The sequence below is a fragment of the Trichosporon asahii genome, assembly GCF_000293215.1.
Source record: "Trichosporon asahii var. asahii CBS 2479 unplaced genomic scaffold scaffold00048, whole genome shotgun sequence".
Classification (NCBI taxonomy): Eukaryota; Fungi; Basidiomycota; class Tremellomycetes; order Trichosporonales; family Trichosporonaceae; genus Trichosporon; species Trichosporon asahii.
Window position 1 is genome coordinate 102,802 of NW_014040876.1, and position 11,515 is coordinate 114,316.

The 11,515-nt window shown below is 58.2% G+C and overlaps 4 protein-coding genes across 4 annotated transcripts; 2 read left to right on the plus strand and 2 right to left on the minus strand.

Annotated features, from left to right (window-relative positions):
* Window positions 1-1,420: 1,420 nt before the first annotated feature.
* On the minus strand, window positions 1,421-2,966 carry A1Q1_01121 (major facilitator superfamily transporter; the record flags this gene model as incomplete). The annotated part of the gene is made up of 2 exons (XM_014325396.1): window positions 1,421-2,695; window positions 2,739-2,966. 2 exons carry the CDS (start codon window positions 2,964-2,966, stop codon window positions 1,421-1,423), a joined length of 1,503 nt encoding a protein of 500 aa, XP_014180871.1.
* Window positions 2,967-6,269: 3,303 nt separating this feature from the next.
* A1Q1_01122 (amino acid permease) lies at window positions 6,270-8,341 on the plus strand (the record flags this gene model as incomplete). Its single annotated transcript, XM_014325397.1, has 4 exons — window positions 6,270-6,405; window positions 6,500-6,686; window positions 6,738-7,101; window positions 7,259-8,341. The coding sequence occupies 4 exons, from the start codon at window positions 6,270-6,272 to the stop codon at window positions 8,339-8,341; spliced, it is 1,770 nt and encodes a 589-aa protein (XP_014180872.1).
* A 485-nt stretch (window positions 8,342-8,826) lies between these two features.
* On the minus strand, window positions 8,827-9,930 carry A1Q1_01123 (uncharacterized protein; the record flags this gene model as incomplete). Its single annotated transcript, XM_014325398.1, has 1 exon — window positions 8,827-9,930. One exon carries the CDS (start codon window positions 9,928-9,930, stop codon window positions 8,827-8,829), a length of 1,104 nt encoding a protein of 367 aa, XP_014180873.1.
* A 645-nt stretch (window positions 9,931-10,575) lies between these two features.
* On the plus strand, window positions 10,576-11,307 carry A1Q1_01124 (uncharacterized protein; the record flags this gene model as incomplete). Its single annotated transcript, XM_014325399.1, has 4 exons — window positions 10,576-10,639; window positions 10,714-10,902; window positions 10,950-11,123; window positions 11,177-11,307. 4 exons carry the CDS (start codon window positions 10,576-10,578, stop codon window positions 11,305-11,307), a joined length of 558 nt encoding a protein of 185 aa, XP_014180874.1.
* Window positions 11,308-11,515: the final 208 nt, after the last annotated feature.

The following is an 11,515-nucleotide window of genomic DNA, read 5'->3' on the forward strand; positions in this document are numbered from 1 at the left end:
GAACCGGGCGAGGGAGGGAGGGAGGGGGAGGGGGGGTCAGTGGAGGGCTGGAGGGGCCGTGCTTGGATTGCTGTGCTGGCTGGGCATTGGGCGGGGGTAGGTGTGCGGGTGTTCAGGTGCGGGCAGACCGTCTACGCTTGTGCATGGCTTACTGAGACTCTGGCGTCGATGCATGGCTTTGACTGGGATTGACTGAGGTGGATGTGTGCGTGTGTGCAGTGTGTGCAGTGAGTGAGGGGATGGCTGAGGTAAGGATCCTGGACGGTATGTCGTTTCTTGGCGAAGTCTTGGCAGAGTGCGGTCCCTGAGCCGTCGCTCGATTCTTGCACCGCTCATTCGTCCATCGCCTCGCCACGACTCCGGGACCTCACACCGTAGACCCTGTTGTACCCTGCTAGACCCTACGGTGCCCAGACACATTCGGGTCCTCGCCGCTCCGTCTTAATCCATCCATCCGCACACCCCCGGCCTCGCTGGGTTCGCTCCTCGTCGCATTCTCGCATCCCATCCGCATACCCAAGCGCACCCAAGCTTCTCTTGTGCCCCGTTATTAATAGCAGTCAGACATACTCTTGGGCTGTCTCCTGTATGCAGATCTATGTCACGATCGGGGCGGGCTGATCTGTCGGATGTGCACACTGGACACTCCGGGGGGGGGGCGTCGATCCATTCATCCCCCTTCGACCCCATTCAAGGTTTCCACCGAGTCCCGGCTTCAGTTAGCGAACGACTCACCCGGCTCACCCGGCAGGACATCGCAGGACGCGCAGGACGCGATCGCGCCGTAGTCTTGCCATCGGTAGGCACAATCCCCCGTCCAGCTAGAGTGGGCTCGCGTCCAGGTGTGCACCGTGGGAATCCAGTTGCCGCCAAGAAGTAGTGCTTCCCAATTCAGTCCCCTCGTCCTCGGTGCCAACACTCACACACTCCCACGAGCGCTTCTTACGTAACAACTGCGCAGTCAACCTCCGGAGGACACCGCATCCCGCAGTCTCTTTATCCTGTCGGCCAAGCCTTTGTCATGGTCTAATCGGAGGCACTCGACGCCATCATCCGGGTCTTGGCACGGTCACGATGAGAGCTTGTTGTGACGCGGTGTGACCCATGCCCGATTTGCTAGGTTCACTGAGTCCACTGCGCCGCACACATGTCCGCGCAATGATGAGTGATCGGAGCTGCGCAGGCGAGAGACTCTTTGCAGGTGGGACATATCATCCTGCATATTACCTGGTTCATAATGCCTTCGCCCTAGCGAGAGAGCGTGTTACAAAAGTGGGACTAAACTGCTGGTTACTTTCTACTCTCCGGAATGTCTGGTACTTGGGTCTTTCCGATCTCCGTTCCTCCGTCGCAGCTCCACCGACTGCGGACGAGATTCAAGTTGTTATCACCGCTACGTTCCGCGCTCCACGGCGATGGCTTATGACGTCCTGGTGACGCCCTTGTCGCCAAACTTCCACTTGGCGAAGAGCACGACGCAGAATGCGAAGAACGCAAACGCGCACGTCAGGCTGAAGCCCATGATGTACTTGGGCGCCGTCTTCTCGGGCCAGAAGAAGGATCCATAAACAGACGCGAGGTTGCCGAAACCGTTGATGAGCGCGATGGACACGGCTCGCTTCTCGCGCCCGTCGAACATGGTCACGAGCCACGAGAGACTGATGGGCACGGCGGTCCAGATCCCGCCGCCGCCGAAACAGAGGAAGGCGTACTTCACTTTGTCGTTCGGCACGGCCGCGATGATGACGAAGGACACCGTGGCGAGGATACAGGACGCGGCGACGACGTACGCCTTCTGGCCCGTGCGGTCTGCGATGAAGCCGCCCGTGAGGGAGATGACGAGCGCGACGGCGTAGATCGGCACCGTCATGAACTGCTGCATCCTGTGCTGGTAGCCGAGCGACGCCATGAGGGTCGGGAAGAAGTAGGAAATCGTGCCGACCATGTTGAGGACGTTGTAGATGATCATGAAGACGTAGGTCTTGGGGTCCTTGATGGCCTGCTTGAAGGCGTCCCAGTGCGACTGGTGCTCGGGCTCGGCGCCGGCCTCGGCCGCCGCGACCGACATGAGACGAGCAGTCGCGAGCTTCTTCTGCTCGGGCGTGAGCCACCGCGTCGTCGCGGGGTAGTTGGGGAGGATGAACACGGCCACGATCGAGAGCACGACAGTGATCAGGCCCTCGATGATGAACAGCCACTTCCACCCGCGCGTGCCGCCCTTGCCCTCGAGACCCTCGATGATGCCGCCGGCGAGCAGACCGCCAAAAGCGCCAGCCATGAGGGACGCAGTGTAGAAGGCCGCGATGCGCTTCGACAGCTCCTTCGGCTTGTACCAGCAGCTCATCAGCAGCATGACACCGGGGAAGAAGCCGGCCTCGACGATTCCAAGGAAGAAGCGGAACGCGACCATGCCTCCGAGCGAGTTGACGCCCTTGGCGCCAATGGACATGGCGCCCCACGCAAACATGATGGCGGGCAAGAAGAGCGACGGCGTGCTCCGCGACAGCATCATATTCGAAGGCACTTCCCAAAGCAGGTACCCAATAAAGAAAATCGAGAGAACGAGGGAGTACTCGGACGAGCTGAGGGAGAGGTCCTTCTGCATGCCGCCGACCTTGGCGTTTCCGATGTTGGTACGGTCGAGCTGGGCGTCAGTGGCTGTAGGAGGGTGGAGGCGAGGCACGATGTGGAGCCACTGTTCCACCGCCTATTGGCGCCTCACGCGCGGGAGAACTCACATAGTTCATGATGTACATGACCCAGAGCATGGGGAGGATGTGGATGTCAATCTTGCGCACGAGCGCGCGCTCCTCCGGCGTGTCGGGGACATAGACGTATCCCGTGAGATCAATCTTGTCCGCGCCCTTGACAGTGACGCTCTCCTCGAGGTGGCCGACCTCAACGCCCTTCTTGTCCTCGTCGTAGGCCGGGAGGCCCGCCTCGGGGTCTGATGTTCGTGCGCTCATGTCGAGATGGTCGATGGATGCGATGCGCCGGTTGGTTGGTGTCGAGGGCGCAAGTGTGGGGAAAGGTGGGCTCCGCTTGCCCCGCGGTTTGGTAGTTATATCACGACCCCAGCACCCCGCCGGCTGTTGTCAGGAGATCAACAGCCGCTGGAATGGGGGGTCATTGCCTGCATGTGCCGTGATTACCCAGGCCGATCCGGCGGTAACACCTCCTCGGTGGTAGCTTAACGACGCGGAGAGAGCCGCAGGACCGCGAAAACGGGGCCTGGGGCCTTCCTTTGTCAGTGTTGGAACCCTTCTTTGCCGCTCGTTAGCGTACCTCTGGTGCGCTAGTACGCTTCGGTGACTTCGGTACGTTCCACGGTCTATCGTTGTTCCTCTGGATCTGCCGGCATCTCTCGGTTGGCGGCGGGTCGAGGCAGGGGATCAAAGTGAGCACAAATCACAGGGGTGTGGGCATATTGTGAGATCCGCGTCAGCAGCGTCAGTGGCGGCTGGTGGAGGGCAGGTGGAGGTGCAGATGGGCAGTATGTCTGGGCCGGGCTAGCTATTCTGGGTATCTTAGCAAGATGTGGGCTGTGAGGTGCGTGAGTTGCGTCAGGCTGGTCAGCAGAGGGGACTGTGTCGGGTTCCTGCCGGCAAATGCCGTGGGCTGAATGTGCTGCTGACTTACTTGTGCAGAGCTATTTACCTGCAGCAGGAGAGCCTTGGCTTGGTCACATGCGACGTGATGGTGTTCCTGCTGCTCCAGCACATGTCCGCTTGGCGGACGCGCTGAGGTGCAAGAGGTGATGGACGCTGAAATACTCCCGTTGGATACCGTTCGCTGCCGCCCTCGGCCAGGAGCTGAGGTGAGCGGGGCCATTTTGGGGAAGTGGGGCAGAAGAAGTACCCTATGCAGACGCTGGGCAAAAGCGCGGAACATGCAGCGAATGGATGCATTGGCGGGGAGGGGCATGACGCAAGGAACGGCAACTTGAACGGTTATCGCCGGCAATTGACTGCAAACGCAAAAGGTGGGCAAAGACCCCTCAGTCCCCGGAGAATACCCGACGCGGACAGTGCGGACACATGACTCCTCGTTCCGCTCGACGGGGCCGTGTTTCCCGGTCCTCATCTCTGGAACCTGGCTGACAGTGCAAAGACACACGCGCGGCGAATCGCTTGAACTCCTGAAAACACCACACGTCGCTCACGCGACTGGTCTTCTGAGCTGATGACGAGATCCCAACAATCTGCCTGGCGCACGCGACCCCGCTTTCGCGGCGATCATCTCAGATTACGAACGGGACACAGGGTGGGGACAGCTGGTGTATTTATACCACTCACTGCGACGGCTGGGGCGTGCCTTGCTTTCAATCGGGTATGATCTCGCTTGCGAGCGCTAAAGACGGCCTATGATCCAGGAGCAACCTGGCCAGTGCAAGTGCGAAAATGTCAAGAGGGCGAGACGTTCGATACTCGCTACGAGATAAGAAGCAAGAAATCGCACCCGCGTACGGGTATGTTCGAAGCAGCGACGCAGGCGCGTTCGGGTGTCGGGCGACATGAGCACAGTGCGAGATGCCCCCGTCCGAATATAGGATGAGTGAGGGATTAAAGTTGCTCCACGATAGCGGGCGGGCAAGAGAAGATGTGGGGGCGCCTCCTCGCTCTACTCGCATCTCTCGCCAGAGAGGTACCAGTGCAGGAAAAGAAGGTTCAACCGAGAGAGCACGATGCATGCGAGGTGCAAGGTGCTGAAAATCGATGCCGGCTGCTGATGAACCGCGGCATCTCCACCTGGGCCAGGTCACGAGATGAGGAGCGAGGGTCACGGCCCGCGGCGTGCGAGCGTTTCACTTTTTTCGAGTCTGGTTTCGCATATGAACATGGCCGATAGCACTTCGGCTCGTGCCCAGCCCTGCTGGCGAGGGTAGCGATGTCTGTCTGATAGAAGATGAAGATCCGGGTGGCCGCCTGGCTGGCTGCCGCCTCTGAATCGGCCCAGCAGCGCCTAGAAGATCCCCCTCTGCTCTGTTCACGGGTCCACGGGCACACGGGGATCGGGTCGGGTGCGTCGCCTGCCCGCTTTTTTGGGCTGCCCCAAACCAAGGCCGAGGCGTATCTTCGGCCCAAGCATGCTTAGGGCCGTCAAGCGTATCATTGAAAACGCCGTAGTGGGTGCGGCCTGATTAATGATACGGACCCCAGTCCGGTGGCGCCGGGCGCTGGGCGTTGAGGATTGTGGGATCGCACACTGAGCCAAGGACTTTGGACGGTCGCGATTCCGGATGCGCGCCTGACTAAGACCGTAGATGCCAGAGGCCGTAGTGCTGTGCTCGGGCTCTAACGCTCGAGCGGAGGTCCCGCTTTCGATTTTTCATGAGCGGCCACTGTTACCCGACATCGCCTGCTCTTGTCAGCTGAGGAGTGACGCTGGGAGAATTAAGGTGGTGGCGCGGGGCGGGCTGCGACCGGACCGTGCGTTCATGACAATGGGAACATGCACAGCTAGTGTGACCCATATCTGGGAAGCTTGATGGAGCGCTCGCTCAACGCTGCCAGAGCGCTCGGCGCAATCTGAGGCGTGGTGCGGGTTGGAAATCCCTGCTGGGTGCGGCCCGCCGCCCAGCCGCCCGTGCTCGGCCCCGCCCCCACTTTGGTCGCTGTCGGCGTCCTAGCCACCTGACTCCCAGACATGCTGATACTGAGTGATCACCCCTTCAGTTTGGATTGGGCGGCGTTCACTTTCAGCCGATAACGTTCCTTGCCCTCGGCTGTCTATCTTTTGCTCGACGGCAGCGAAGCGGCATGCACGGCACCGCGGCGCGACAACCCAGGTCGCAGACTTGGAGGCCCGGCAGGGACGCAGGGGTCGGAGCTTAGGCCAGCGAGATCGCCCAGTAACAACGCGTAACAGCGCAGGAATGTGGACAGCCCCGCAAGATACCCTGCCGCCTGGCGCCGCCTATCTCGCCAAACGATGTCCACATCGCTAACCATCTTCAGCTCCGGGGTGGCCCGTGGGGTAATGTTGGGCGTTGCAGCGATGCATGAGCCGTTGCCGATACCATTAATAACGACCGTTGCGATGCACCGACAAGGCTTCTTCCCAACCTCGACCCAACCTTCACCCCTTGGTCGCCAATTCAACGTCCAGTCCCTCAAGGACCATCTCGAACAGCAAGCGCAAGTGACAATTTCATCGCGAGCTCGGCAACTTCGACCTCGAGCTCTTCATCACCTGACCTCAACACCCGAAACCTAAATAACAGCAAACTTCCACTCTCTATCTGTTTATCCACTTTCATTTCAATCAATATGTCGGTCAACAGTCGTCAGAGCTTTGACGACAAGAAGGACCACGACTATGCCGTCGAGGCTGTCGACCCCGCGCGGATGTGGGACCCCGAGGCGGCCACTGGCGGTCTCCAGCGTGGTCTCAAGAACCGTCACAGTGAGTAGCTCCGTTCCGCTTCCGATTCGGGCGCGTTGAACATGTGCCCCGCGGTCGGAGGCGTGACCTCCAAGTCCCCAGTGTCTAACAGCAGTTCAAATGATTGCCCTTGGTGGAGTCATCGGCACAGCGCTCTTCATCGGTACCGCGTCCGCGCTCTCGGACGGAGGCCCGCTCGGAATGTTCCTTGGTTTCCTCTCGATCGCCTCGCTCTGTTACGCCGTCATGGCCTGTCTTGGAGAGATGCTGGTCCACACTCCGATTCCTGGAGGACACATCGCGTAAGTGTCGTTTATTTTGGCGGTGGCTTGCGGGGCTTGCTGCATTTTCAGATCCGAGGTCCCACCTCGGACGTCTCCGGATCTCCACAACCCACCTGGGCCGAGATACCGGTTCTCCGATCCCGGAGTCGCGGACTCTCATTCGTCCACCCCGTATCATACTTCGGATCAAGCGCTGACATTCCCCAGCCTCGCCGGTCGCTACTTCTCTGATTCGATGAGCTTTGCCCTCGGCTGGTTCTACTGGTACCTCTGGACCATCCTGTTCCCCACCGAGTGCTCCGCAGTCGCCATTCTCTTCGGCTACTGGCTCCCGGACGTCAACGCCGCCGCTTGGATCGTTCTTTCGCTCGTCGTCTGCACTATCCTCAACTCATTCTCAGTCAGGGTTTACGGAGAGTCTGAGTTCTGGTTTGTAAGTGTTTTCTGTTACCCCCGAATGCGCAAGAGAGTGAGGGGAGGCAAGTAGAGGAGTGGAGGGGCAAAGTGCCACCGATGGAGTGGTAGAGTGGCAGATGCGCAGTCGCCGGGTGTGACAACATTAGTGCGATTTGAAACACGCTAACGAGTAGGCGAGCATCAAGATTCTGCTTATCGTCGGCCTTATCATCACCTCGATCGTCGTTACCTCTGGCGGTAACCCCAAGCATGAGGTGATCGGCTTCAAGTTCTGGACCGGAGTCAATGGCCCCTTCCAGCAGTACCTCGGCATCCCCGGTGCCCTCGGCCGCTTCCTCGGTTACTGGGCCACCCTCACCCGCGCCGCCTTCGGCATGGTCGGTGTTGAGAACATTGGTCTGACGACCGGTGAGACGAAGAACCCCAAGAGCACGATGGCCAAGGCTATCCGCCGTGTGTGGATTCGTATCGTCTTCTTCTTCTGTGTCACCGTCTTCGTCCTCACCCTCATCATGCCCTCGTCCGACCCCCGTCTCAAGATCAAGACCGGTACCGCCGCCTCGTCGCCCTTCGTGCTCGCCTTCACCCGTGTCGGCATCCGCGGCCTTCCCCACGTCATCAACGCCGGTGTCCTCACCTCCGCCTTCTCCGCCGGTTCCGCCCACATGTACCTCGGCTCCCGTGCCCTGTGGGCTCTCTCGTTCAACGGTCGCGCTCCCAAGATCTTCCAGCGCACCAACCGCTACGGCACTCCTTACCTCTGCGTTGCCGTTGCTTTCGCCTTTGGTCTCCTCGCTTTCACCTCTGCTGGTGCCACTTCGTCTGCCCAGGTCTTCGACTACTTTGCGAACATGACCTCGCAGGTCGGTCTCATCTCGTGGGCCGGTATCGCCGCGACGTACCTCCGCTTCTACCAGGCTACCAAGAAGCAGGGCTTCAACCGCAAGGAGCTCGGCTACCGTGGCTGGTTCCAGCCCTTCGTCGGTTGGTACACGCTCATCTTCACCTGCATCGTCACGCTCTTCAACGCCTGGACCGTCTTCCTCAAGGGTCACTGGGACACTGCCGACTTCATCTGCGGCTACCTCCCCGTTCCCCTCTTCTTCATCGCGTACTTTGGCCACAAGTTCTGGACCAAGAGCCACATGGTCCCCGTTATGGAGGTTGACCTCGTCTCTGACTCCGAGCCTGACGAGGGTGAGGAGGTCAAGCCGAAGGGCAACATCTTCGCTCGCATCTGGGAGGCCATCGTCTAAGTTTAATAGTCCCATGACATCATCCCCCAACATCCATATGTCTCTCTCCTCCTCTCTCTTCGATTCTAGTAAAGTAAGGGCTAGTGGCAGCATCCGCGTAGGCGCGGGTCCTGTAGGAAATCTTGTAGTTTAATAAAGTATTGCATTGTGTGGCTCAATTCGCCGAGGTGCCAGTTGACTGACGACAAACGGTGTTATCTTATCTGGGCATGCGTCATCGCTTGAGGGAGGAAAACGACGGAGATCAAAAAGGAGAAACCCCCCGCCCTTATCGCGCGGTGATGAGGCCTGCCTTCCTGTCGTCCGCTTTAGTGCATAGGCAAATTGCGCGGCGACTCAAACATACCGCCTTCCGCCTCCCCATCTGCTGCGCGCTGTCCAATGTGGAGCTCGACGAGACCAGTCTCCTGATGGGATGTTTGGTTCCGCTTCTCCCACGGTTGCTCACCCAGTTCTCTTGACCGACATATCGGGCTCATCGGGGCTCAGCGCTCAGTGAGGAGGCGATAGCGCTCCCTTCCAACCATCTCCCGGTATTGCTGGTGGGTGTAGAACTTGAGAAACCTTCCTAGACTCGGCACAGTGTCTTCCGTGACAGAGCTGAAATCATGACCAAACTCGTCCGCAAGAGCGGAGCACAGTTGGTTGAGGTAAGGCAGATAATCGGGCTGTGGAACAAAACCTTCCAGCCCCACAACTGCAAGCTCGTCGACCGCGGCAGTATCCGAGATGTAGAACAGAAGCTCGCAAGCGGCTCCGAGGTTGGTGGCTCCCAAGCTCTGGCCGTCGGATATTCTCTGTGCTGTTGCTTTATCAGCCGGTCCCGTTGCAGCGATCATCGTGGCAGCGGGATTGGCGACATCCTGGCAGTCCATGAGAACGACTGTGAGGGTTTCGAGGCACCTGAAGTCGTCCCTCAGACTATCCAGTCCGGAAAATGTATCCGCACAGGGCATGCTCGGGTTCGTGTAGCAGTCGATAGTGAGGGCTAGCGTCGTCGGCGCCTCTGGACATTGGCCTGCCAAGAGGAAGTTTCCTTGGGAGAAATCAGCGAAGCGAACAACGTCGTCCCCGTCGAAGCAACAGCTCAGAAAGTCTGAAAAATCCCGGTCGCGAATCGATGGATTGAGCAGCCGGTAAAACACCGTTGGCCACTGAGATCTTGGACCGCGTGCTTGAGGAAGCTCCGAAATGCTGAAGTAGCCATCGATTGTGGTGCGTTCTCGCAATGCACCTGAGTTCTTGACTCTAGCAGGTGAGAAAACACCGTCCGCACCCGGGAAGGCGTCATACAGCAAGACAGCAGACATACCGGGAAAGCTGAGGTCGCGGCTTCTGACCACGGTTCGATTGTGGCCACCAGCGCCATGCTCGAAGATCGCAATGTGCTTAAAGAAAGGCTTCGCTTTCTCCCTCCATTCTCGGCACACTTGCGTGCAAATGATCAGACCTGGATAAGGCAGATACGAGAAGATGTTGTCAATGATGTGAGGATAGAATCGGTGGTCGATAGAAGCAGAAGGCCGAGATGGAAGGAGCTGCGCTTGTATGGGTTCCGGGCCGGAGGCCAGAGTCGATGATGTCGACATAGGAGTTGATGTTGCGTTCTATCTTAGGTATAGAGGACCGAGGACAATAGCTGACGGTCACCACAGTTGGCTGAGAGCGACGGAATCAAAGCGCCGTCCAACCAGGCTGTGCGGAACCAAACAGAGGGTACCGCCTATCGCGGGACACGAGATCGCCCTCCCCCTCAATTGGAGCGTTCACTCGCGCACATGCGTAGGCATCTTTCGAAGATGCACCGTAATGCGTTCATCTTGTGACTATTGCAGAGTTGACTCGGAGGTTTATACTATCAGCAAACTTCAATCGCGGTTTACCCCGGATGCCATGATTGAAGAATCACGCTGAAGACTACTAATCTAGCCCGAGGACCTTTTTCAGATGCTTCCGTGTCAGGTCCTGCAGGTCCTCGGACAGTGGGCTTTTCCTACCCTGGGCCCCGTTGCACCCCAAATAACAGCAGTAATGCGAAGGCATTAATGCATGTCTCTATGGTTGACTGGTAATGCTTAGCAGGCCTTAATACATAGCCTTTCACGTGGCCCCCCCCCCCCCCGCCTCTGACACTTGGAACTCGTGAGCACAACTTATGTAGTTGCCACCCAAATGTTGAGCTATTGACTGCTTGCACTGAGACTTGACCCTCACTACGTCGACCTCATTCCATCATGGCTCCCTCTCACACATACACTCCAAACTATGGTGGCTTGGGGGGCAGCTACAACCCTGATTGTGAGTGACGGAGCAGCTCTTTACCTGACTGGCAGGCTCAAGCCGTGGCGTTCGAAGTGCACAAGCCCCTGCAGTTTATACTCCTGAGCAGATCGTGCAGATGGCAGCACAGCAGCAGAAACATCGCACAGAGCTTGCCAGGCTCAATGCAGGTGCAATGGGAAAGAACACTCGAAAGGAGTACACTCGATACCAGAAGAATTTCATCGATTGGGTTTGTTCTGAAGAGAGCGGTTTTGGTGGTGATGTTACAGTGGATGCTGGTCAGTACTGGACTGCGATATCCATGACTCTAAGGCTGATAAATCAGCCAAGATGGCTGCCTTTCTCCAGCACGAACATACCCAGCATGTCAAAAGAGGCAACAGAAACCCATATGGCAGCATCGTCCAAATCAAGGCCGCACTTACCAACATGTGGAACTTGCAGACCATTCAAGGTCATAACTCGAACCCGCACCCAGGGCTAGACATTCATGTCAAATGTAAGCAGCCTGCAGAAAGAATATATCACTGATGTGAGAGCCCTCATGGCTAGCTTCGAGAGAAAAAAGCACACCGTGCACCGTGTCAACTTGTCACACGCGCCCTCAATCCACGATGCGAGAATGGACCGAGATTGCTGTGCCGAAGCTAGACGACTCTCCAAAACGTGTAGAGCGCATCTAGATCTTGCGGAACTCCTATGCCGCCAAGCGATTTCCGCTGTAGCCGCCATCAGAGCAAGAGCGAGACTGTCCAGAGGACACTACGCCACCGACTCTCTCTAGTCGAAGGGTTCAATCGGGTAAGTCAAAGTGAGAGCTCATAGCCACGACGGACAAGAATGGCATAGCTCAAGGAGTACAAACTAGATCGAGCGCGCGATAAGTACCTA